Raw genomic sequence first — 26,802 nt, 5'->3', positions numbered from 1 at the left:
GCTTACTACAACCTCTGCCTCTGGGGTTCAAGCAGTTCTCCTGCCTCAGCCTCCCAAGTAGCTGGGATTACAGGCACCTGCCAATACACCCAGATAATTTTTTTATTTTTAGTAGAGACGGGGTTTCACCATCTTGGCCAGGCTGGTCTTGAATTCCTGACCTCGTGATCCACTCGCCTCGGCCTCCCAAAGTGCTGGGATTACAGGTGTGAGCCACCACACCCGGCACGTTTATTATATTATTATACTGGATTCTGATTGGGATAGAAGATTCCTCCCCCAGGATAACAAAGGTCCCTGGTACACAATACTTACGAACACACCTCAGAGAAAGATATAGTTTATGCTCCCTCATTTGCATCTATTCTCTCGTAGCTTGGGCAGAGAAGTCTAGCAGGAAGAACAAATTTTTCCCATAGCTGAGCATACAGAGATTCTGATTTATGTGCACTGACATCCAATTTACCTGGACAATGGGAAATTCATTATTTCTCCACCTTTATTTCATATCCCTCCATTAAGGGCTATTGATTTTAAGCAAATTAGCCAGAGTTCATGAGATCATACAATATTTCAGATCCTGCCATACAACCTCAGGCAGCTGTTGGTCTGGGGGAAATTCCTCCAGCTTTTGTCCAGGCTCTCCCAATATGGTCTGTTGTTCGGAGGCTGAAGAGCTGCTATTAGCACAGTAATTTTTCCAAATGAACATTGAGCTAAATTATCTCAAATGTATAAAGGAACATCTCTCACTGTGTTATGGAAAATTGCCTCCCAAATTACGAGGCTATACAAAGCACATATTAGTTCTAGGCCCAAGGAGATCCAAATTGCCTTAGATTCTGTGCTGTATTGTGATAATACATTCCTAATAATGTCAGGCTCTGAGGATACTGCAAGGTGCACGTTGTTATGAAAATAAACCAGGCTTTTTCTCCATTAGGAGCACCTCACGCACACCCAAGCCCAGCCACAGATATTTTTCTCTGAGATTCAAGCCTTTTGCAGAGGAAATAAATTCCAATTGCATAGACGGGGAGTGAATTTGAATTCTAAACTGGGTCAACTGTCCCAAACGGCTTTCTCACTGTTGCCCATGAGTGAGGCAACCTAGGAAGCAGCTGTGGGCAGATGTCTCAGGGAATAGCTCCTGCTCACGTGTGTTTAATTCCGCGACAAGGTGAGGGGGAAATCAGAGGCCAGATGCCGGCTGACAGACTGTGCCAAATGCCAGTGCTGTGGTCAGTGTGTGGACAAACCCCAGAAACTAGTGCTACCAAAGTTGCCCCAAACCAGGCCCCCAGGCACCTAAGCAGCCCAGATGCAGCCCACACAGTGTTTGCAATGGATATTTTCAAAAATAAGGTTTATTCAGTTTTTCACATTGTTTTATCTACTCTTGTTTTTTTTTTTTTCTACTTCTCTGAGGAAATATTACAAAGCAAATCCCAGGTATCCCCACATCCCTCAGTATCCATCTAAAAGATATGTTTTCCACAATGCCATTACACATCTAACGAATGAACATAATTTCTTGCTATCATCTCGGTTCCAAATCAAAGTTATCTCATTGCATCAAAAATTGTCCTTTCTAGGCCAGTGCGGTGGCTCACGCCTGTAATCCCAGCACTTTGGGAGGCTGAGGCAGGTGGATCACCTGAGGTCAGGAGTTCAAGACCAGCCTGGCCAACATGGAGAAACCCCATCCCTACTAAAAACACAAAAATTAGCCAGACATGGTGGTGCACAGCTCTAATCCCAGCTACTTGGGAGACTGAGGCAGGAGAATCGCTTGAACCCAGGAAGGGGAGGCTGCAGTGAGCTGAGATTGTGCCACTGTACTCCAGCCTGGGTGACAGAGTAAGACTCTGTCTCAAAATAAAATAAATAAATAAATAAATGTAAGAAATTAGTACTCCTGAAGGCGTGATAAAATGTAAAACGCTGTGGGGCCTCCCCAGCACCCTGCCCCCTTCTTGAAGGTAATGGCACCCCACTTTTCCCTCGGAAGACAGTAGCCATCCCACCCTTATTCCATGTAGTCCTCGTGGCCTGTCAGCAAAGTCCCCTGCCTTCAGGGTGGGACCCATGGCTCAAGCTTGGCCAGCAGGAATTTGAATCTTGAGAGAGCTAAACACGTGCATTGATTACAGCCTCTGAAGAGGTTGTCTGTTGGTTTCTGCTCCCTTGAAACTGGCTGAATTCTCTTCTTCTGAAGACTTGATTTTTTTGTTGTTTTTCCTTCAGTTGTATCAACTGTGCAACAAATAGTTCTCTCCTTAAGTTAGCCAGACATGGTTTCTGACCCAATGGCTTTCCGGCACAATTTCTCACTACGATTGCCTTTCTGTCTCTATGCTTTTGCAGTCTCACTCTGGCCTATGCACTCAATAGACACTCAGCATGAACATTCAACAAGAGTGAGTCCTGCCAGGGTGCACCACTCCTGGCCTCTGTATTCACAAAGCTAGACCAGGGCCCAGAGGACAACTTTCTTTAATGGAGAAGACATCCTTCTTCAGAAGCTTGCTACACTGCTGACACAGTAACAGCGACTTAGCAAGGCTGTTAAATAACTTGACTAATTGGAACCATCTACTCAAGAAGTAGGCTTGGTTCCTACAGAGCCGAGTGGAAAGAGAACCCCCAGGTGCAAAAGTTCCTTTCTGTTCCAAGGCACCACGTTGAGACCCAAGGCATCCTGAGCCAATTCCTGACCTGTCTCCAGTGCTGCCCCCACCAAAATATTTTAGGATTCAGGTACTCTTTATTTAGCTCTTCTATTGGATGAGTATTTGACTATAAAGAATTAAATATTCATGAAATAAAATTTAAAGTCACAGGCCGGGTGCGGTGGATCATGCCTGGAATCCCAACACTTTGGGAAGCCAAGGGGGACAGATTGCTTGAGCTCAGGAGTTCAAGACCAGCCTGGCCAACATGGCGAAACCCCATCTCTACTAAAAATACAAAATTAGCCAGACGTGGTGGCATGTCTCTATAATCCCAGCTACTGGGGAGGCTGAGGCAGGAGAATCACTTGCACCTGGGAGGTGGAGGTTGCAGTGAGCTGAGACTGCACTCCAGCCTGGGTGACAGAGCGAGACTGGTCTCGAACTCCTGACCTCAAGTGATCTGCCCGCCTTGGTCTCTCAAAGTGCTGGGGTGACAGGTGTGAGCCACTGCTTGGGTCTTCTTCTTTCATGCTGGGTAAGCTTGAGCAAGATACTTGACTTCTGAAAGTGGTTAAGATGCCTCAGTTTTCCTATTTGCCTTTTCTGTAGGGATAATAGCTGTTATCAAGTTATGGGACTATTGCGAGATATAAGTGAAATAAAGGCACTTGGCACCAGGCCTGGCACTCAGGAAGGATTCAATGTCAGGTTCTGTTATTTTCAGGGTGCAGTGGGAAAGCATGGAAAAGGAGGGGAGTCGATGTAGCCAACCAGGGAAAGTTTCCCCAGAGAGTACACTTGAGGCTGGTCGGGGAAGGTCAGTCACTGGGTGTGAAGGAGGGCACAGGCTGGAACTCCCACTTGCCCCCACCACATCCCCACATTTCTAGAAAGTCCACAATTACCTCACCAAGTCAGACTTAAAAGCATATTCATGCATTTTTCTTTTTTTTTTTTTGAGACGTAGTCTCACTCTGTCACCCAAGCAGGAGTGCAGTGGTGCGATCTCAGCTTATTGCAACCTCTACCACCCGGGTTCAATAGATTCTCCTGCCTCAGCCTCCCGAGTAGCTGGGACTACAGTCGTGTGCCACCACGTCTGGCTAATTTTTTGTATTTTTAATTCCAGGTGACCTTGCAGGGCTTCTCGGGCACTCTCCAGCAGGCCCCAAGGCCCAGCGGCATGATCTGGCCACCAATTTGTTCTTACCCACCGTCCAACCCACTCCTCTTTAGGGTCATTTTAAAGGTCAGATTCACCTCCCACATCTCCTGGACCTCCTGGGAGTCTAGTACACCAGAAAATAAATGACAAAACCCTTACCCTGTCTGCCTTGCCCCGTTCGGAAATGTGGTTGAAATGTGGACTTCCCCATGCTCCTCAACATCCTGACTTCCAACCATCCTGTCCAGAGTGATCCCTGAAGACTTTTCTCAGCAGCCTCTCCCAGTTTTCCACCAGCTTGCAGAGACCCGGGAGCACTGGCTGTGGAAGTCAGCTCCGTTCAGGTCCCCCTCCCACAGACTTGTCCTGGAGGGGTGTCAACCCACCCCCTCCACCAGGGGTCTGAAGCCGACTGTAGTAAAAATCTATATAGATAGATGATAGATAGATAGATAGATAGATAGATAGATAGATAGATAGATGATAGATAGATATAGATTTTTTTTTCCGAAGACTGTGTCCTTTGTTTTTATTATTCATTTAGAAAGCCCAGTACAAACCAGAGCCCCGTGCCCCCTCTGTGGGTCTATGCCCCCTCTCCATCAGGAACCTGGGCCTCCCGTCCTCCTCCTCCTTCTCCTCCTCTTCTTTTATTTCGGTGGCTCCCTGATTGGAAAAGGCGGCCCCCTTCTTCCTCCCCAGCTCCACAATTGTCACCGCCAATTAGTGCATTGTTAGGACACACAATGGCGTTACTGTAGCCAGTGGAATTGGAGGCCTTTGTGCTTCTCCAACCGGCCGTGGGGACAGTCAAGTTTCATTTAGAGACTTAAAACATAACGCCAGAAGAAAAATGCTATCAGAAAAAGCCAAAAGCAAAAAAAAGCGGGGGGGAGGGGGAAGAAGGGGGGAAGCACAAAAAAGAAAAAAGGGGAAGGTGAAGATGAAGATGAAGGAGAAGAAAGGCGGTGGTAAGCAGACGCTGAAAGGGGAAGAAAAAAATCTGCTATTCAGGAGTTAGCCTGAACTCATGAAAAGCCCCGAGTGGTCGCTACGAACTGACGTCCCCCTCTGAGCACAAAAAGGGGCTCGAGCTTAACAGTAATTAGTGGTCTGATTGTGCTTGGAACACTGTGTGTCTTTAGAGGATTTTTCCAACTTTTTTTTTCAGTCTTTACCAATAAAGGGGATGGGAGGAGAAAGGTAGGGGATGGGGAGAGGGGGCTTACAAGCTATATGTCCCCCCCAACAATCAGTGTGGGGGGGCGATTCAGCCTTTCTCTCTGACAGGTAAATTGGATTTTATTCTCCAAAGCTTGTAACTAAAGTCTCTACTAATTACAGAAGGTCTTTTCTCTAAGAATGTCACATATGGGTGCGTTTTAGAGTCACCGTTTTGTTTGTTTCAAGTACCTTTCGAGCAGCCTAGCCCTTTTTGCAGCCCGGAAGAGAGGCCCAGGCCTTTCAGCCAGAGCCCATGGGTTGTAGACTTTTTCTGTCAACAAAACTTTTATGTTGAGGAGACCTTTTCCTGTCCGTAAAATTAATATCCCAGTTTAAATCAGCGATTGACCTGAGAAAGCGGCCTTCTCCTCTGAGCAGGGGTTTGTTCCATCAGAGCATCTGCACAGATATCCCTTCTGCTGGAAACACTGCTTCTCTCCTGGTGTTTGCCCCTCTCTCTTCCTCCTCACAGATCCCTACAACAATTGGATGTGGTCCCTGCTCATTAGAGCTCAAGGTACAGGGAGCGATCTGTGGGGACGGAAGCCACCCTGAAGTTAGGCTGGTCCCATAATGTCCAAGTTCATTCTCCCTCTCCCTCTCCCACTTGCCCCCACCATGTCCCCACATTTCTAGAAAGTCCAGAATTACCTTATCAATTCCTACTTACAAACATATTCATGCATTTGCTTTAAAAATTTCTTCTGGCAGGGAGCAGTGGCTCACACCTCTATCCCGGCACTCTGAGAGGCCGAGGTGGGCAGATCATGAGGTTAGGAGGTCAAGACCATCCTGGCCAACATGGTGAAACCCTGTCTCTACTAAAAATACCAAAATTAGCCAGGCATGGTGCCAAGCACCTGTAGTCCCAGCTACTCCGGAGGCTGAGGGAGAAGAATCCCTTGAACCTGGGAGGCAGAGGTTGCAGTGCAAGATTGCAGTGAGCTAAGAATGCACCACTGCACTCCAGTATGGTGACAGAGCAAGACTGTGTCTCAAAAAAAAAAAAAATTATTCCAACAACCTAGCCCAGTGCAGCCAATTCACAACTTATATCTGCTTCACTCTCTTACTTGTGTTTTTTATTTCCTTTCAAATGCATTAACTATGCCTCTTTTTTCCCTCACTCTGGGTCAGACCAGACTCCTAGCTTTTACTTATTCATTTCTTTTTTACAAATAAGCTAATGAAGCCAGGTGCAGTGACTCATGCCTGTAATCCCAGCACTTTGGGTGGCCGAAGCAGGCAGATCACCTGAGGTCAGGAGTTTGAGACCAGCCTGGCCAACATGGTGAAACTCAGTCTCTACTAAGAAGTTAAAAAAAATTAGCCAGGTATGATGGGGTGTGCCTATAATCCCAGCTACTCAGGAGGCTGAGGCAGGAGAATAATCTCTTGAACCCAAAAGGAGGAGGTTGCAGCAAGCCGAGATCATGCCACTGCACTCCAGCCTGGGTGACAGAGTGAGACTCTGTCTCTAAAAACAAACAAAGAAAAAAACAAGCTAATGGAGACATCTGCTCCATGAGAGTTTCAGATAAAGTCTCCATCTCAGAAACAAGACTGTCGGAATTTACCCAGATGGTCTCACTATTGTGCCTCTTCTTCTTCCTTTTTTTGTTTTTGAGATAGAGTTTTGCTCTTGTTGCCCAGACTGGAGTGCAAGGGTGCAATCTAGGTTCACTGCAACCTCCACCTCCTGGGTTCAAGCAATTCTCCTGCCTCAGTCTCCCAAGTAGCTGGGATTATAGGCATGTGCCACCATGCCAAGCTAATTTTGTATTTTTAATAGACATAGGGTTTCTCCATGTTTGTCAGGCTGGTCTTCAACTCCCGATCTCAGGTGACCCACCCACCTCCCAAAGTGCTGGGATTACAGGCATGAGCCACCATGGCGGTTTTTGCCTCTTCTTTTTAGTCTTTCCATCGTGAAATAGAACCCAAGATGACCCATGGTTGTTCCCAGGCACCGACTCCAGCTGGGAGGGGTAGTTGGGGGTGGGACGGCCATCGGGAATGTGAAGACCAGAGGTCTAATCCACATCCCGCCAACAGGTGACAATGGGCTGGTAGCGCCAGTCCTGAGAGAGCCGAAGTGCCTTCATGTGTAAAAGGCTCGTTATGCACACCTTCAGGCATTGTAATGAGGATTAGGAGAGAGATTTTATCAAAAGCGAGGAGTCCTGGCACTGAATACACACTGGCTTCCTTTTTTGTCTCATAGTCGAGGAGGGCACGTTCCCTTCTTTTTCACCCCTCTCTACCGTGTCGTGGAATTGCCCTGCGCTCCTGGCAGACACCTCATCGCACACCGGCTCCCTCACCACTCCCTGCGAGAAGGGCATGTCCTGATTCCACCAGAAACCGAAAAGTGAAACCTTCTGATAATGGCCCCTGGAATGTCAAAAATATCCAAGTCAGGAAATGCAAATCCAGGGGAGGGGTTATTGAAGTGACATGATTTAGCTTCCTCAAGACACTGTTTCCAGGGTTGGCAAGCAGAGGGGCATTCTTTGGCTCCCCACGGATTTACTCTTTTCCAAAGGGTTTTTTTTAAAAGTCCAAAGGTCTTGAAAAACAGAGTAGGGGGATTCTTGAAAGAGTTCCTGGCAACGGGCTTGTGGCAAGTGCAGCAAAAGCCCTTCCCACTGTCCCCGCACCCTGGGCCTTTGCCCTGCTTGGGCAATGGGAACCCAAAGACACCAGGGCTTGCAAAGTGAAATCTCTACAGGGGGCAGCTGGCTGCACTCACACTCTAAGCTGGGGCCTGGCATCAAGTTCACTGCCTACATAGCTCTCAGAGCCCCAGCGCCTCTCTGCCCCACGATGGGTGACTACTCTTGTTCCCATCCTCTCTCTCCAGACCATTCCAATCACTTCCCAGCCAGCCTTCCTGCCAGCTCTTTACCTGCTGCCCCCAACTCGGTCTTTGTAAAAATGCAAGCCTGGCCAGGTGTGGTGGCTCACACCTATAATCCCAGCACTTTGGGAGGCTGAGGCAGGTGGATCACAAGGTCAGGAGTTCGAGACCAGCTTGACCAACATGGTGAAACCCCGTCTCTACTACAAATACAAAAATTAGCTGGGTGTGGTACCGCACACCTGTAATCCCAGCTACTTGGGAGGCTGAGGCAGGAGAATCACTTTAACCTGGGAGACAAAGGTTGCAATGGGCCCAGAGCCCACCACTGCACTCCAACCTGGCCAACAGAGCAAGACTCCATCTCAACAAAAATGCAAGATTCAGGACACAGTTCAAGCTGTGGAGCATGACTGGGAAAGCCTGATGATATGGGCCTCCCTTTCTCTTTGACTTCATCTCCTGGCACCAGTACAGCTGGCTTCATGAGCACGTGACCTGCATGCTCACTAGCTTCATCTTGTCTAATGCTCACCTGTCTCCGTCTTGAAATTCTGAATAACTTTTGAGCAAGGGTCTCCGAGTTTGCGTTTTGCACAGGCCCTGCAAAGGTAGTGTCCAGTCTTGCCACTCTCATTCCTGCTCCGTGTTCCTCTAACACCAGACACCTTACAGTTCTCCAAAGTGCTCTGCAGTTTCTTCTATTTTGAACATTTCCCCCCGAGCCTAGTGACACATTTCTAGCCACCCTGCTAAACTTGGCTCATATATCCTTTTCTTTGAGAATCTTCCTTGATCCCTTTCTCCAAAAGATGTATTGCCCCTTGGCAAATGCCCACTTTTCAGCTTATCATAGCTTCTTATTTTTTATTTTCTACCTCAACTTGGAGGTTATGAACTCCAAGGGACAGAAATTGTGTCTTGCACAGTATTGGGATTTCTGGTCCTTCTTGGAAAAACATATAACTAAGTGCTATGTTTAAGAAATAAGTGTTGCCAGGCACGGTACCTCACGCCTGTAATCCCAGCACTTTGGGAGGCCGAGGTGGGCAGATCACTAGGTCAGGAGTTCGAGACCAGCCTGGCCAATATGGCGAAACCCCATCTCTACTAAAAATACCAAAAAATTAGCCAGGCGTAATGGGAAGTGCCTGTAATCCCAGCTACTTGGGAGGCTGAGGCAGGAGAATTGCTTGAACCCGGGAGGCGGAGGTTCCGGTAAGCTGAGATCACACCACTGCACTCCAGCCTGGGCAACAGAGCAAGGCTCTGTCTTTACAAAAAAGAAATAGAAAAGAAAGAAATAAGTGTTTGTTGAAAGTGTCATTAAGTGTTCACTCCCATGGCCAAACCTGCACTATACATGTAGCATTATTGTGACTCCACATCTCATTAGGGGTCCTGGGGCCGTAGTGCAGCTCACCACCGCTGGGACCAGTTAGGCAACCTCTGCTGAGTGGTTTGCCTTAGAATAATACTGTCCAGTAGAACAATCTGGATGATGGAAATGCCCTATAGCTGCTCTGTCCAGCACAGTCACTAGTCACATGTACTACTGAGCCCCTGAAACGTAGCTAACGCAACTGAAGAACTGCATGTTTGATTTTACTTCGCTTTATTTTATTATTATTATTTTCTATGAAAAGGAATTTCGTTCAATCAACTTCACTTTAATTGATTTAAATTTCAGGCTGGGCAGGGTGGTTCACGCCTGTAATCTCAGCACTTGAAAGGCTGAGGTGGGTGGATCAGGAGGTTAGGAGTTTGAGACCAGCCTGACTAACCTGGTGAAACCCCATCTCTACTAAGAATACAAAAATTAGCTGGGTGTGGTGGCATGTGCCTGTAATCCCAGCTACTCAGGAGGGTGAGGCAGAAGAATTGCTTGAACCTGGGAGGCTGAGGTTGCATTGAACTGAGATCGCACCACTGCACTCTAGCCCAGGCAACAGTGAGACTGTCTCAGAAAAAATAAAAATAAAAATAAATAAATAAATAAATGTCAATAGCCTCATGTGGCTAGTGGCTCTCACTTTGGAGGTACCATCTTCCATAACATGACTGATCCTTGCTGTGAGCCAGGAATCAAGTCAGTTCGGAAACTTCGTTGCTTCAGAAAGACTTCCTGGCAAGTCACCAGCCTTTAAGTACCTCCTGAGGGGGATTTTCAATGAAAAGGACAACAGTCTTTTCCATTTTCCTTGATTGATCCTGGCAACCTCTCTCCCCACACATTCTTCTGTGAACCACAGTTTGAGTAAATACCGCGTACATGTGAGACAGCACAGGGTGGCTGCAGGAGGCAACAATTTCACATGACTAGCAAGAGGAAACTGTTGAAATAGCTGCAGAAGCTAGAGGCTGATAAGCCACTGAGAAACCAGGCTGTGGACCATGCTGGCAAAGACTGACTGGGCCCAACAACTGACTTTGACCTCAGTTTCTCTCCTAGGACTTCATTATATGCTCATTAACATACTACACACCCACACCTGCCACCAGCACCAAGACAGTTCTGGGAACACTCATATTTGGTGTAAACATGGGTGGCGCCAGGCTGGGCACAGTGGCTCACGCCTGTAATCTCAGCACTTCGGGGGGCCAAGGAAGGTGGATCATTTGAGGTCAGGAGTTCGAGACCAGCCTGGCCAACATGGTGAAACCTCATCTCTATGACAAATATAAAAATTAGCCAAGTGTGGTGGCATGCACCTGTAATCCCAGCTACTCGGGAGGCTGAGGCAGGAGAATTGCTTGAGCCCAGGAGACAGAGGTTGCAGTGAGCCATAATCATGCCATTACACTCCAGCTTGGGTAACAACAGGGCGAGACTCCGTCTCAAACAAAAATAAAAGGAAAAGAAATGGGTGGCCCTACAGTTCAAAGAAATCTCCACTGTTTTCCAGAGATGCTCATGAAAAATCCATCCCTGGTTAAAGAACTCCATACAAATAGAAACCCCAGCTCAGTGTGGTAGCTCACCCCTGTAATCCCAGCACTTTGGGAGGCCAAGATGGGTGAATCACGAGGTCAGGAGTTCGAGACCAGCCTGGACAACATGGTGAAACCCTGTCTCTACTAAAAATACAAAAATTAGCCAGGTGTGGTGGCATGTGCCTGCTATCCAAGCCACTCGGGAGGCTGAAGCAGGAGAATCACTTGAACCCAGGAGGCAGAGGTTGCAGTGAGCCGAGATCACGCCACTGCACTCCAGCCTGGGCAACAGAGCCAGATTCTATCTTAAAAAAAAAAAAAACAAACCTTCTTCATGTAGCCAAATACCACCTGTTCCCTAGAAACCTATGGAAATAATTTTTCTTTTCTTTTTTTGAGACAGAGTCTTGCTCTGGAGTGCAATGAAGTGATCTTGGCTCACTACAACCTCTGCCTCCTGGGTTCAAGCAATTCTCCTGCTTCATTCTCCCAAGTAGCTAGGATTACAGGCACCTGCCACCATGCCCTGCTAATTTTTTGTTTTTTTTGTTTTTTGAGACGAAGTTTCGCTCTTGTTACCCAGGCTGGAGTGCAATGGCGCGATCTCGGCTCATGGCAACCTCCGCCGCCTGGGTTCAGGCAATTCTCCTGCCTCAGCCTCCCGAGTAGCTGGGATTACAGGCACGCGCCACCATGCCCAGCTAATTTTTTTTGTATTTTTAGTAGAGACGGGGTTTCACCATGTTGACCAGGATGGTCTCGATCTCTTGACCTTGTGATCCACCCGCCTCGGCCTCCCAAAGTGCTGGGATTACAGGCATGAGCCACCGCGCCTGGCCAATTTTTTGTATATTTTTAGTAGAGATGAGGTTACACCATGTTAACCAGGATGGCCTCAATCTTCTGACCTCGTGATCCATCCGCCTCCCAGAAATGCTGGGATTACAGCTGTGAGCCACCTTACCTGACAAAAAAAATTTTTTTAATCACACACACACAAAAAAGAAAATGTGGCCAGAAAAACGTAAAAAAGAGAAAACCCCTACAGGATTTGGATTATAATTCTATATGCTATTTTAAATTATGTCATCTAAAAGATAAAACAGGCTGGGTGTGAGGTGGCTCATGCCTGTAATCCTAGCACTTTGCCATCTCTACTAAAAATACAAAAAAAAAAAAAATTTAGCTGGGCATGGTGGCACATACCTGTAGTCCCAGCTACTGGGGAGACTGAGGCAGAAGAATCTCTTGAACCCAGGAGGCGGAGGTCGCAGTGAGCCAAGATTGCACCACTGCACTCTAGCCTGGGTGACAGAACAAGACTCCCTCTCAAAAAAAAAAAAAAAAATGGCTGGGCACATGGCTCATGCCTGTAATCGCAGCACTTTGGGAGGCCAAGGCAGGTGGATCACCTGAGGTCAGGAGTTCAAGACCAGCCTGACCAACATGGAGAAACCCTGTCTCTACTACAAATACAAAAAATTAGCCAGGTGTGGTGGCACATGCCTGTAATCCCAGCTACTCGGGAGGCTGAGGGAGAAGAATTGCTTGAACCCAGGAGGCAGAGGTTGCAGTGAGTGGAAGCCATGCCATTGTACTCCAGCCTGGCCAACAAGAGCGAAACTCCATCTCAAAAAAAAAAAATGCACAAAATAATTTTCAGGCCTCCAAGAAAAATGCTGGTCCTTCCTCACACCTTCTGGCCACCACTCCCTGTTTTCACAGGAGTTGCTAGAAAATTAGCTACGCCCAAAAAGTTAGGATGAGAACAACGGAAATGATAGCTGAAGCTGTGTATTGAGTGGAGTGGGTAGGATTCCCCTTTAAGTTTTACTGGTTGCATTTAAATACAGATACAGGCCAGGCACGGTGGCTCTTGCCTATAATCCCAGTACCTTGGGAGACCAAGGCAAGAGGGTCTCTTGAGGCCAGGAGCTCCAGACTAGCCAGGGTAAGAAAGCAAGACCTCTGTCTCTACATAATAAAAATGTAAAAATGAGTCATGAGTTGTGGTATGCACCTGTACTACCAGCTACCCAGGAGGCTGACACAAGAACAACACTGGAGCCCAAAAAGGTGAGGCTGCAGTGAGCCGTGATCGCACCACTGCCCTCCAGCCTGAGCACCGTGGGACCTCAACCTTAGTCTCAAAAATAAATAAATAAAAACAGATACACAACATTCTTTTGTTTGTTCCAGAATCATAAAACTGAGTTTGAGGGGTTTGGCCTCATCTTTCTCCTCCTGTGTGAGAACAGCTGTCATACCAATTATTCTTAGTTGACTCTTACAGCGGCTCTGAAATGATTGTCCGCTAAAAATGAACTTTGTCAGTCAACATTTGAGTCTGGTGCTCAGTTTAGGAAGGGTTGTGTACAAAAACAATGTAACCCAGGTCTCTGGCCTCAGAGGGGGTCTCTACTTTTCTTTTGTGACATGAAACAAAGTTTAGAGAGCAATGCAAGAATGAACATAAGCCCTTATTAACCCTTTAATCATTTAGGAAAAAGAAGGTGCAGCTCGCTGCCAGCACTCATTTAATTTCACATAAATACAATCTTTGAGGCTGAAGCAAATCTGACTGACTTCAATGTAAAAATAAAATGTAAAAACTGTTCTCAGGCTGGCACAATGGCTCACGCCTGTAATTCCAGCACTTTGGGAGGCCAAGAAGGGCGGATCACTTGAGGTCAGAAGCTCAGGACCCGCCTGGCCAATGTGACGAAACCCCGTCTTGTCGGGTGCAGTGGCTCATGCCTGTAATCCTAGCACTTTGGGAGGCCAAGGCGGGTGCATCACCTGAGGTCAGGAGTTCAAGACCAGCATGGCCAACATGGAGAAACCCCGTCTCTAGTAAAAAATACAAAATTAGCCAGGCATGGTGGCACATGCCTGTAGTCCCAGCTATTCAGGAGGCTGAGACAGGAGAAGTACTTGAATCCAGGAGGCGGAGGGTGTGGTGAGCAGAGATCACACCATTGCACTCCAGCCTGGGCAACAAGAGTGAAACTCCATCTCAAAAAAAAAAAAATTAAAAAACAATTAGCTGGGCATTGTGGTGCAAGTCTGTAATCTCAGCTACTTGGGAGGCTGAGGCAGGAGAATAGCTTTAACCCAGGAAGCAGAGGTTGCATTGAGCCAAGATCGTGCCACTGCACTCCAGCCTGGGGTACAGAGTGAGACTCCATTTCAAAACAAAATAAAAAACTGTTCTCAGGGTTATTTCTTTCTCTCTGTCGCGTTTTTTTTTTTGTTTGTTTTGTTTTTTGTTTTTTTGAGATAAGAGTCTTGCTCTGTTACCCAGCTTGAGTATAGTGGCTCAATTTCGGCTCACTGTAACCTCTACCTCCCGGGTTCAAGCAATTCCCCTGCATCAGCCTCCCAAATAGCTGGGACTATAGGCACTCACCACCGAGCCCAGCTAATTTTTTGTATTTTAGTAGAGACGGGGTCTCGATCTCCTGACCTCATGATCTGCCCGCCTTGGCCTCCCAAAGTGCTGGGATTACAGGTATGAACCACCTCGCCTGGCCTCTCAGAGTTATTTCTAAACAGAACTAACATCAGAATCGTCTGAATCATCAGAATCATCTATTTCAGAAAAATCCAATTCATAAAAAGAATCTTTGGCCAACTGCTGTTCCAGAAGGATGTTATTATCACATGTAGGAATGCTGTTTTTCTAGGATTTGACATTTTCAGCAATTGAGAATTACTATATTTCGTAAATGGAAGTACCATTACTAAAAACAGAATGCTAAAAATAGAATGATATCTTTGTTTCCAAAGTCAACTTACTAGAGGATGCAAAAATAAAGATATAAGCGAGATACACTGTGGCAAAGTTATATTGGGGTAAACACTGTACAAGTTCTGCCTGCCTGCGATACTTGGGGCAAACTGGAAAAGGGTTCAGTGTGGGTTATAAACTCGTGTGGTTAGAGTTGCAAAGGCAAAGATCTCAATGGGCTGCAGTTAGGAGGCAGCCCCACAGAGGAAAGAAGCAGGACCATTCCCAAGGGATGTCAACCTGGAGACATCCTGCAGCCATAGAGCCTCCTCCAGCCCCAAGGCGGTCCCAGAAGGAGGAGGTGCCCCAGTCCATGAGGCTGTGGACTTTTGGGGCTCCTGGACACACAGTGCCTCCAATCTGGGCTCCCACATCCAACCACGGGGCCCGAGCAAAACCACAGGACTCGCTTCCTGCCTCCTTCTGCACACACACATGCTAGGAAAGTCACCCACTCCTGGCTGTGGTTCTTGTTATACCCCAGATCCAGTGTCAGGGATTCCATGAGCACAGAATAGGATAATGGTGGAAAAGATTTCAGTGCCTCCACCAAAGGTTCAGGGATGAATTCCCAGCCCTGCCATGTATCACAGCGGTGACCTTGAGCGTGGAACTCAGCTGTCCTGAGCACTCCACACTGTGAAATGGGGATAATCCTTCACTTGCAGGAGTATTATGAAGACTAATTTAGATATTAACTAATAGTTCCTTAGTGTTCAGCAAATTATTTGGTATTAATGTAGCAAGCCTGTGATACATGGAGCCGTTACAACTGGGATTGCCCTTTCTGAAGCATTAGTAGGAAGACAAGTTAAGAACTACTCTCCCCTTGCCACTGATTTTCTCTCTCATTTATGGGTTACTTGATCACTAACTCTTCTCATTTTGACAAATCCATTTGCAGTAGAGTTTCCCTGCAGTGCTTTGCAAATAGCAGAAACTTGAATTCTCTACTATTTTTATAGATTTGTTTTGAATTTGTTTTCTTTTTCTGACACTGGTAGAACAGGTTAAACTTAGGGAAAACTGTGTAGAGAGTTAGGAAGAACTTAACATCGTTTCTGGATTTGACTGATTATAGCAAATCCTAAAAAAGAGAAACAAATGAAACCATGTGTCCTCCAAAAGAAATCTGGTCATTCAGCAAACGTGTACGGAACACCTACCATAAGGCAGGCCCTATGCTGTATACAGATGACTGCCTGGTTGTGTGCTTTTATTTTTATTACAGTAAAAATTCTTGACCGAGCATGGTGGCTCACTCTTGTAATTCCAGCACTTTGGGAGGCTGAGGCAGGTAGATTACCTGAGGTCAGGAATTCAAGACCAGCCTGGCCAACATGGTGGCCCCTCTCTACTACAAATACAAAAATTAGCCAGGCATGGTAGTGGGCATCTGTGATCCCAGCTACTTGAGAGACTGAGGCAGGAGAATTGCTTGGATGGAGGTTGCAGTGAGCCAAGATCACACCATTGCGCTCCAGCCTGGGCAACAAGAGCAAAACTCCATCTCAAAAAAAAAAAAAAAATGTCATAGTAGACATTGGGCAATTTATAGAAAACAGAACTTAAATTGCCCAAAAAAATGTGAAAAATACAATGGAATATTTTGCAGTACATAGTTAAAATGTTAACATAGAATTACTATGTGATCCAGCAATTTGACTTCTGGGTATATACCCTAAAGAATTGAAAGCAGGGACTCAAACAGATATTTGCACACCTGTGCTTATAGCAGCATTACTCACACTAGCCAAAAGACAGAAACAACCCAAATGTTCATCAACAGATGAATGGATAAACAAAATATGGTACGTTGTGTGTGTGTATATATATTATGTATACATATGTGTATGATGTGCATACATTATACATTGTATATATAATTATTATATATATTATTCAGTCTTAAAAATGAATGAAATTTGGACATATGCTACAATATGAATGAACCTTGAAGACATTATGCTAAACTAAGCTAGACACACACAAAAAAAACACGTACTGTAGGTTTCCAGTTATGTGAGGTACCCAGAGTAGTGAAATTCACAGAGATGTAAGAGAGTGAGTGGCGACAGCCAGGGATGGGGAGGGGAAATGCAGCTTCAGTGTTTAATGAGTACAGAGTTCAGTTTGGGATGACGGAAATTCTGGAGGTGCTGATGATGGTTGCCCAACAGTGTAAATGTACTTAGTCACTGAACTATCACCTAACAATGGTTAAACGGTCAGTTTAATGTTACGCTTTGTTTTATTCTACCACATTAAAAAGAAATATTTTCAAACTTGGATTCCAAAAGAACTGTTGTCCTTTTTTTTTTACATTTAATTACACTCGAGGAATATTCTTCCTTCTTCAGTGTGCCTTTTCCATTAAAAATGCAAGGGAGGCCAGGCACGGTGGCTCACACCTGTAATCCAGCACTTTGAGAGGCCAAGGCAGTCAGATCACCTGAGGTCAGGAGTTTGAGACCAGCCTGACCAACATGGAGAAACCCTGTCTCTGCTAAAAATATAAAAAATTAGCTAGGTATGGTGGTGCATGCCTGTAATCCCAGCTACTTATGAGGCTGATCCAGGAGAATTGCTTGAACTTGGGAGGTGGAGGTTACAGTGAGATGAGATTGAGCCATTGCATTCCAGCCTGGGCAGCAAGAATGAAACTCCGTCTCAATTGAAAAAAAAAAAAATGCAAGGGAGGATGAAGAAGGAGGATCATCTGAGATTGGGGGCTCTAGACTAGCCTGGCCAACATGTTGAAACCTGTCTATACTAAAAATACAAAAATTAGCTGAGCATGATGGCACACACTTGTAATCCCAGCTACTCAGGGTACTGAGACAGGAGAATCACTTGAACCCTGGAGGCGGAGGTTGCAATGAGCTGAGATGGTGCCATTGCACTCTAGCCTGGCGACACAGTGAGACTCTGTCTCAAAAAAAAAAAAAGAAAGAAAGAAAAAGAAAGAGAGGAGAGAAAAGGGAAGTGGGAAAGGAAGAAAAAAAAGAAAAGAACCACTGCTCAAAGATGGGGTAGAAGGATACCCGAAACGGGAAACAGGGATGCTTTGACATTTAAATGAAAAAAAACTAAAGATCGCTAAATATCCCATCGAATGGACAGACAGACCTTTCCATCCTCTGGGACAAAATCAGAAGAGTTTTCCAGTTGTGGGCATTTCTCATTTCTGAATGGGAGAAAAGTGGGCTAGAGAGAAGAGGGGATGGATAAGAAGGAAGGCAAACTCAAAACGCAGGACAGGACATCGCTTGAGTGGAGTTCAGACCAAATAAATAAATAAAAATAAAAACTTGCCTAATGCTTTTTTGGTTTTCCTGCTACTTACAAACACCAACTAATGAATTCACCTGCCCAGTTCAGCCCCTGCAGAGGGAGGTAAATAGTTACAGGCTCTTAGGCCCTATCTGCTGAGTAAACTGGCCATACAATGGGCTAGAAGTTCTGCAGCTTGTGTGGTGAGAGGCTGCAGAAAATTAATTAACTACATCACATCTACCACTGATAAAGCAGGTCTAGTGGGTGTCTTATTATATGGTGACAGTTTTAGATGGAAGCTGAAAATTCAAATAGCTGATTCTCTAAGAAATTTGAGGCTCCAGGATCTAATCCTGTTAAAATTTAGGCTCCAAATGAAGAGAAACCTGAGGAACTGGGGTTGGTGGGGGCAGAGGGAGGGAGCAGAGCTGTCTGTTAAAGGCAGGAGCTAATACAGCCATTATCCTCGGCATTTAATCCAAAAGGTAATACAGATGCATGCACAAGAATCTGTTTTGTCTCACTCTATATCCAGAGGTCATCCAGCAATGACCCTTCCCCCATTATATGTACACTCCTCCCTTCCAATGTGCTTAATCATTTCTTTTAACTTTTTATTATAAAAAATTTCAAAGACACAAAGAACTCCCCACCCATGTACCTGTCACCAGCCTCAATAACTATCACTGCACGGTGAATCTTGTTTCATCTAAACCAGTGTTTCTCAAGCTTCAGTGTATGTCAGAATCACCTGGTGGCGGGGGGCACTTGTTAAAACAGATCACTGGACCCCATCTCAGGATTTCCTTTTTTTGGCAGGGGATAGTCTTGTTCTGTCACCCAGGCTGGAGTGCAATAGCGCAATATCGGCTCACTGCAACCTCTGCCTTCCAGGTTCAAGCAATTCTCCTGCCTCAGCCTCCCCAGTAGCTGGGATTACAGGCACGTGCCACCATGCCTGGCTAATTTTTGGGTTGTTTTCTTGAGACAGAGTCTTGCTCTGTCACCAGGCTGGAGTGCAGTGGTGCAAGATCTCGGCTCACTGCAATCTCCACCTCCTGGGTTCAAGCGATTCTCCTGCCTCTGTCTCCCAAGTAGCTGGGACTACAGGCACATTCCACCACATCCAGGTAATTTTTGTATTTTTAGTAGAGATGGGGTTTTACCATGGTGGCCAGGATGGTCTCCATCTCCTGACCTCGTGATCCGCCCACCTCGGTCTCCCAAAGTGCTGGGATTACAGGCATGAGCCTTTGCGCCCAGGTAATTTTTGTATTTTTAGTAGAGACGGGGTTTTGCCATGTTGGTCAGGCTGGTCTCACACTCCTGACCTCAGATGATCCCCCTGCCTTGGCCTCCCAAAATGTTGTACTTACAGGTGTATTCAGTGCTCTAAAAGATAACACACTTACTCAGTTGGATACATTAATATGAACAAAAAAATACACTGAAAAATAATTCATTCATATCATTAAACATCTAATGAAGCTTTCACATTTGCAAATGCTTCGTCTATGACATAATTTTTTTACACTTTATTTTAATCAGAAAAAGTGCGGATACTGTGATCGCATATGTATTTAAGTCTCTTCATCTTTAACCGTTAATCCTCCTTCAAGTCTACTATTTCCCACCAATTAATTTGTTGAAGATATTCTTTATTATTTTGGAAGATATAGAATAGCACAGCAATAAGTGTTCTGGACTCCAACTATCTGCTTGGCTCCACCATGAACATTGTGACCTTGTCAAGTTAGTTGACCTCTTTAAGCACTAGATTACTGGTCAATGTTTAACAACTAGCACTCTGCCCTTCAATAGGCGCTTGGAAAGAAATGCAAACCCTGGACCAGGTGCCGTGGCTCACGCCTGTAATCTCAGCACGTTCGGAGGTCGAGTTGGGCTGATCATGAGTTCAGGAGTTCAAAACCAGCCTTGTCACCATGGTGAAAGCCTGTCTCTACTAAAAATACAAAAATAAGCCGGGCCTGGTGGTGGGCACCTGTAATCCCAGCTACTCAGGAGGCTGAGGCAGTGGAATCCTGAACCTGGGAGGTAGAGGTTGCAGAGAGCCTAGACCACGCCATTGCACTTCAGCCTGGGTGACAGCGAGACTCCGTCTCAAAAAAAAAAAAAAGACAAGAAAAGAAATGCAAGCCCTGATCTGAACATTTGTCAATTCTTGTGGTATAAATACCCACACTGTTACCAGAAAGTGGTCCCGACGTGGACCCCAGGAGAGGGTTCTTGGATCTCATGCAAGAAAGAATTTGAGGCTAATCTATAAAGTGAAAGCAAGTTTACTAAGAAAGTAAAGGAATACAGATCGGCTACTCCCTGGGCAGAGAACCCCTAAGGCTGCTGGTTACCCATTTTTATGGTTATTTCTTGATTATATGCTAAACAAGGGATGGATTATTCATGAAGTTCCAGGAAAGGAACGGGCAATTCCTCGAAATGAGGGTTCCTCCCCTTTTTAGACCATATAGGGTAACTTCCTGACATTGCCATGGCATTTGTAAACAGTCATGGGGTTGGTGGGAGTGTCTTTTTTATTAAAATTAGCGAATAATGAGCAGTAAGGATGACCAGAGGTCACTTTCATTGCCATCCTGCTTTTGCTGGGTTTTGGCCAGCTTCTTTACTACAGCGTGTTTTATCAGCAAGGTCTTTATGGCTTGTATCTTTTTTTTTTTTTTGAGACAGAGTTTCGCTCTTGTTACCCAGGCTGGAGTGCAATGGTGCGATCTCGGCTCACCGCAACCTCTGCCTCCTGGGTTCAAGCAATTCTCCTGCCTCAGCCTCCCGAGTAGCTGGGACAATAGGCTCACACCACCATGCCCAGCTAATTTTTGTATATTTAATAGAGATGGGGTTTCACCATGTTGACCAGGATGGTCTCGATCTCTTGACCTCGTGATCCACCCATATGGCTTGTATCTTATGCTGACCTCCTATCTCATCCTGTGACTTAGTATGACTTCACCTCCTGGGAATGCAGCCCAGTAGGTCTCAGTCTTATTTTACCCAGCCCCTATTCAAGATGGAGTTGCTCTGGTTCAAATGCCTCTGACACCACCATGACCAGTCTCAAGGTACAAACATGATGTCGCTGAATGGAGAGTTAGGAAAAGCAGAATAGCACACGATATTCCATAGCATTTCTACCCTACAGATACAATAGACGTGACCTCCAAAGCACAGATACTCACGAAAATAATCAAATAATTAGGAAATGATGAATTCTGTGTATTTATTACCTTTGTTCTAAACATAACATACTTAATTATACACTTACGTAATCAACTATTTTTATTTATTTTTGAGACGGAGTTTCACTCTTGTTGCCCAGGTTGGAGTGAGTGCAATGGCACTATCTTGGCCTACTGCAACCTCAACCTCCTAGGTTGAAGCAATTCTCCTGCCTCAGCCTCTCAGGTAGCTGGGATACAGGCATGTGCTACCATGCCCAGCTAATTTGTATTTTTAGCAGAGACGGGGTTTCTCCATGTTGGTCAGGCTGGTCTCAAACTCCCAACCTCAGGTGATCCAACTGCCTCAGACTTCCAAAATGCTAGGATTACAGGCATGAGCCACCTCACCCGGCCAACTATTATTTATTTATTTAGGCAGAATCTCACTTTGTTGCCCAGGCTGGAGTACAGTGGTGCAATCTTGGCTCACTGCAACCTCCACCTCCTGGGTTCAAGAGATTCTCCTACCTCAGCCTTCCAAGTAGCTGGGATTACAGGCATCCACCACCATGTCCAGCTAATTTTTGTATTTCTAGTAGGGACAGAGTTTCGCTATGTTGGCCTGGCTGGTCTTGAACTCCAGACCTCAAGTGATCTGCCCGCCTTGGCCTCCCAAAGTGCTGAGATTACAGGCGTGAGCCACCGCGCCCAGACTATTTATTTATTTTTTGAAACTAGGTCTCCTTGTGTTCCCCGGGCTGCTTTCAAACTCCTGGGCTCAAGCAGTCTTCCCACCTCAGCCTCCCAAGCAGATAGGATTACAGGCCCACGTCAGCTGCCACTGCCTGGCTTAACCAATGGCAGCATTTAACCATTCCCTTAATGAATTCCTGGAAGTTTAACAACCAGCTCCGGCTTCCTCACACTGCTGTCTCTAAGGCTCTTCTTTCTCACCTGTGAATTAGAAAGCACAGCAAGCAATCATGCTTAGAGGCGAGGATTAAAGAAAAGCATGCCCGGCCTGGCACAGTGGCTCACGCCTGTAATCCCAGCCCTTTGGGAGGCCGAGGCGGGCAGATCACAAGATTAAGAGATTGACACCATCCTGGCCAACATGGTGAAATCCCGTCTCTAATAAAAATACAAAACGTAGCTGAGCATGGTGGCACGTGCCTGTGGTCCCAGCTGCTCAGGAGGCTGAGGCAGGAGAATCACTTGAACCTGGGAGGAGGAGGATGCAGTGAGCAGAGATTGGGCCTCTACACCCCAGCCTGGAGACAGAGCTAGACTCTGGGGGGCGGGGGAGAAGAAGAAGAAGAGCATGCCCTAGAGCACACAGGGAAGAGTAAGTTACTCGCTCTGCTTGGCTGGCCCAGGAGAGCAGCCATGTGGGGCTTGCAGCAACTCTCTGCACACAGGGGAACCGTTTGCAGAATTCCAGGGGAAGAAAGCAGCCAGAAAAGGGTGTGAGCTCACCCTGTAGGCCCAGGAATTGACCCTTGGGCCTGGCTTGAGAAACAAGAGCCAGGTAGTCAGGCAGTCAGCTCCACCCCTCCACTTGACACAGAGGCCACTTAACACTGTTTGCTAAAATCAAGGCCCTTCTTTTGAGGTAGATCAGGTTACAGGTGAGGTGATTACTGTTTCTAATGGTCTGCAAACAGTTTCTCAACTGTTAACCCCTCTAGCCTCTGGAGACACTTGGACAAGCCCTGGCTGGGCAGAGCTACTCAACACCCTGAGCTCAGAGGATTGAGATGTCCCAAGAACAAGGCCAGAGTTAGTGGGTCCCGGGCCAGCCAACAGGTTGAGGCTGAGTGCTCGGCACCCCGCTTTCCCAAATAGTCTGTGACTCCCTCCTGGCAGTCTCATTCCTGGGAGGCCCTCGAGTTTAAGCCAGGGACTGCGGAATTCACAGGTCGCCAAACCTTGTCTGCAGAGCGAGTAAATTAGAGAGGCAGGATCAAGTGGCACTAAATCCTTCCTGCCTGTCAGACTCTGAATTCTGGGCCCCACTGCCCATCAGTGGGAGCTTGGGCAAGTTACTTAAGTTCTCTGTGCCTCCATTTCCACATCTGCCTAATGAGGATAAATAGTATCCACCCTAAGGGGTTATTGGCCAAATTATAGAAAATGCATGAAGAGCACTTAGCAAAATACATGGCACATAACAAGTACACAATACATAGTAACCGCTATTACTATTATTTTAGTAATATTTTAATGCATGTAGATACTCTTGTTGTTGTTGTTGTTTTTGAGACAGAATCTCACTCTGTTGCCCAGGCTGGAGAGCACTGGTGCAATCTCGGCTCACTGCAGCCTCTGCCTCCCAGGTTCAAGTGATTCTCCTGCCTCAGCCTGCTGAGTAGCTGGGACTACAGGCGCATGCCACCACACCCAGCTAATTTTTTGTATTTTTAGTAGAGACGGGGTTTCACCATGTTGGTCAGGCTGGTCTCGAACTCCTGACCTCTCGTGATACGCTCACTTCGGCCTCTCAAAGTGCTGGGATTACAGGAATGAGCCACTGCAGCCTGAGCATGTAGATGTTCTTACAGTTAATAAAATGCAAATCCATTTAGAAGCATTGCATTTCATTAACAGTAGTTTTTGTTTTCTGTATTTTCTTTCAGTAGATATAAAAAGTGTCATAAGAACCATCTTTGAGGTGTTTAGACCTTTAGAAGGAATCCTGATTCTTGGGGAACTGCTGATCTAGCCAATGAGAGATCAGCACTGTCTCCATGTACCTCAAGAGGGCTCAGGCCCATGAAAGGTGACAGTATTTTGCACAGTTGAAATGGAAAAAAAAGGCAATGGGAATTAGTCACCTTAGATGTCAAGAAGGAAGAAGGGGAGTCAGGTGTGGTGCCTCACACCTGTAATCCCAGCACTTTGGGAGGCCAAGGCGGGTGGATCACCTGAGGTCAGGAATTCAAGACCAGCTTGGCCAACATGGTGAAACTCCATCTCTACTAAAAATACAAAATTAGCCAGGCATGGTGGTGCATGCCTGTAGTCCCAGCTACTCAGGAGGCTGAGGCAGGGGAATCATTTAAACCCGGGAGGTAGAGATTGCAGTGAGCCAAGATCGAGATACTGCTCTCCAGCCTGGGTGACAGAGCAAGACTCCATCTCAGAAAAAGAAAAAAAGAAAAGAAAAAAAAGAAGAAGGAAGAGGGGGCTGAGGAGATGGGAACCTGGAATGAGGTGGGATGGAAGGGTGTGGCTCTTCTGAAAGAAAAACAGTTTAGAAAAATACAGTATCTTCAAAATGTTCTTTTACCCATAAGTGCCATCCACAAAATCTTTCTGAGGACCCTAACATGGAAAAGCAATTAATATTCAACAGAAGAACAGGAAATTGTTGAGATTCAGAAATGGCTGTTTTCAATTGTGTTGCTTCTTTCTCTCATCTTGCCATGGAGCCAGTTACAGTGTGGAGTACAGGGTGAGCCCATGACATGGAATTACATTCACAGTGAGCCAAGATCATGCCACGGCATTCCAGCCTGAGCAACAGAGAGAAACTTGGTCTTTAAAAAAAAAAAAAAAAAAGGCCTGTCAAGTTGGCTCAGGCCTGTAATCCCAGCATTTTGGGAGGCCAAGGCAGGCAGATCACAAGGTCGGGAGTTTGAGATCAGCCTGGCCAAAATGGTGAAACCCCATCTCTGAAAAAAAAAACAAAAACAAAAAACATGATATGGAACATTTTTTAAGAAGAACAAAAAATTTTCTCATGCCTCTTTTCAAGTAATCCACTCCTCCTCTGTCTGTGGGTCTTCCTATCCTTCCAGCCCCTGCAGACAAACACAGACCTGATTTCTAGTTTTGCATGATCTAGAACATCCTGTAAGGAGAGTCATATAGCATGTACTCTTGCCTCTGGCTTCTTTCTTTCTTTCGTTTTTTAAAGAGATGGGGTCTCACTATGTTGCCCAGGCTGGAGTGCAGTGGCTATTCACAGGTGCGATCCCACTACTGATCAGCACTGGCGTTTTGACCTGCTCCATTTCCGACCTGGGCCAGTTCACCCCTCCTTAGGCAATCTGGTGGTCCCCTGCTCCTGGGAGGTCACCATATTGATGCCAAACTTAGTGCAGACACCAGATTGGCATAGCGCACTGCAGCCCAGAACTCCTGGGCAATCCTCAAGCAATCCTCCCACCTCAGCCTCTCGAGTAGCTGGGACTACAAGCACGTGCCACCGTGCCCAGTGCCTCTGGCTTCTTCCTTCACTCAACATAATACCTTGAGCTTCATTCATGTGGTTGTATGAATCAGTAGTTTGTTTCTTTTTTTTTTTTTTTTTTTTTGAGACAGAGTTTCGCTCTTGTTACCCAGGCTGGAGTGCAATGGCGCGATCTCGGCTCACTACAACCTCCGCCTCCTGGGTTCAGGCAATTCTCCTGCCTCAGCCTCCCGAGTAGCTGGGATTACAGGCATGCGCCACCATGCCCAACTAATTTTTTGTATTTTTAGCAGAGGCGGGGTTTCACCATGTTGACCAGGATGGTCTCGTTCTCTTGACCTCGTGATCCACCCGCCTCGGCCTCCCAAAGTGCTGGGATTACAGGTTTCTTTTTATTGATGAGTAATAGCCTGTTGCATAGATCTTCCACAATTTGCGTATTCATCTGTCAGTGGACACCTGTACTGTTTTCAGTTTTTTATTATTACAAATAAAAATGCAGAGAAAGGCTGGGCGCTGTGGCTGATGACTGTAATCCCAGCACTTTGGGAGGCTGAGGCAGGCAAATCACCTGAGGTCGGGAGTTTGAGACCAGCCTGGCCAACATGATGAAATTACATCTCTACTAAAAATACGAAGATTAGCCGGGCATGAATCTCAGCTATTTGGGAGGCTGAGACAGAAGAATCTCATGAACCCAGGAAGCAAGAGTTTGCAGTGAGCTGAGATCGCACCCTTGCACTCCAGCCTGGGTGACAGAGCATGAATCATCTCAAACAAACAAAGCAAAAAAAAACCCCTCACATCTAAGTCTTTTTGGAGATTCGTGTGTTCTCTCTCTTGGGTGAATATCTAGAAGTAAAGTGGCTAGATTAAGGCTTACTGTTTCCACATTCTTCCTGTCACACAGGGCCTCAAGATTCACTGCCTGGACAAAATGGAAGCACAGGGAGTTGAGGGGGAAATACAAGCTGAATGGGAGATGGCAGCATTTCAGAGCAGGAGATGCCAGGACTTCGATTTGTAAGACCTCTGCCAGCCCTCGCTTCTCCTAGGACTGCCTCTTTGTCTTTGGGTGAGTCGATAACTCAGGACCCCAGTCTCCTCATCTGTAAAGAGACGCAGACATGCTAAAGAGCTCCAAGTCGGAGCACCCGCTTTCAGGGAGGTGACCCAGGAAGGAACCTGGGCCATTAGCAGACTCCTTGCTCTGTCTTGGAGGTGAGAAGACGTGGTCATTCTCCCCATCACTGAGCATAAGTGAGGAAAATGTCATGTTCAGCCTGGCTTTCTGGAGGTGGCTAGGAAAGAACAAACCAGTGACTCATCTAGACCCAGGAAGTTCTGTCTTCGTTCAGCCTTCAGCTCACAGTTTATGGGGGAACAATTCCTGTCTTCTGCCCTTTGTCCTGTGTAATCTGGAAAGAAAGCTTGCATTCTAGTCCTGGCCCACTACTAACCAAGGCAACTTGGACAAGCCACATCCAGG

The 26,802-nt window shown here is 46.3% G+C and overlaps 1 protein-coding gene across 2 annotated transcripts in view; it reads left to right on the top strand.

The window, feature by feature from the left end:
• Nucleotides 1-26,383, top strand: part of PLEKHM3 (pleckstrin homology domain containing M3) — a 242,470-nt gene extending 216,087 nt beyond the window's left edge. For both annotated transcript variants that reach the window (XM_078328319.1, XM_078328318.1), the window contains one exon: nt 26,224-26,383. In XM_078328319.1, coding sequence (XP_078184445.1) covers nt 26,224-26,368 — 145 coding nt within the window. In that variant the 3' untranslated portion in view covers nt 26,369-26,383. The remainder of the gene's footprint in view (nt 1-26,223) is intronic.
• The last annotated feature ends 419 nt before the right edge of the window (nt 26,384-26,802 follow it).

Source organism: Callithrix jacchus, chromosome 6, assembly GCF_049354715.1.
Source record: "Callithrix jacchus isolate 240 chromosome 6, calJac240_pri, whole genome shotgun sequence".
In the NCBI taxonomy this organism is placed as follows: Eukaryota; Metazoa; Chordata; class Mammalia; order Primates; family Cebidae; genus Callithrix; species Callithrix jacchus.
Note: the sequence above shows the minus strand (reverse complement) of the source record. Positions and strands in the feature narration are given on the sequence as shown.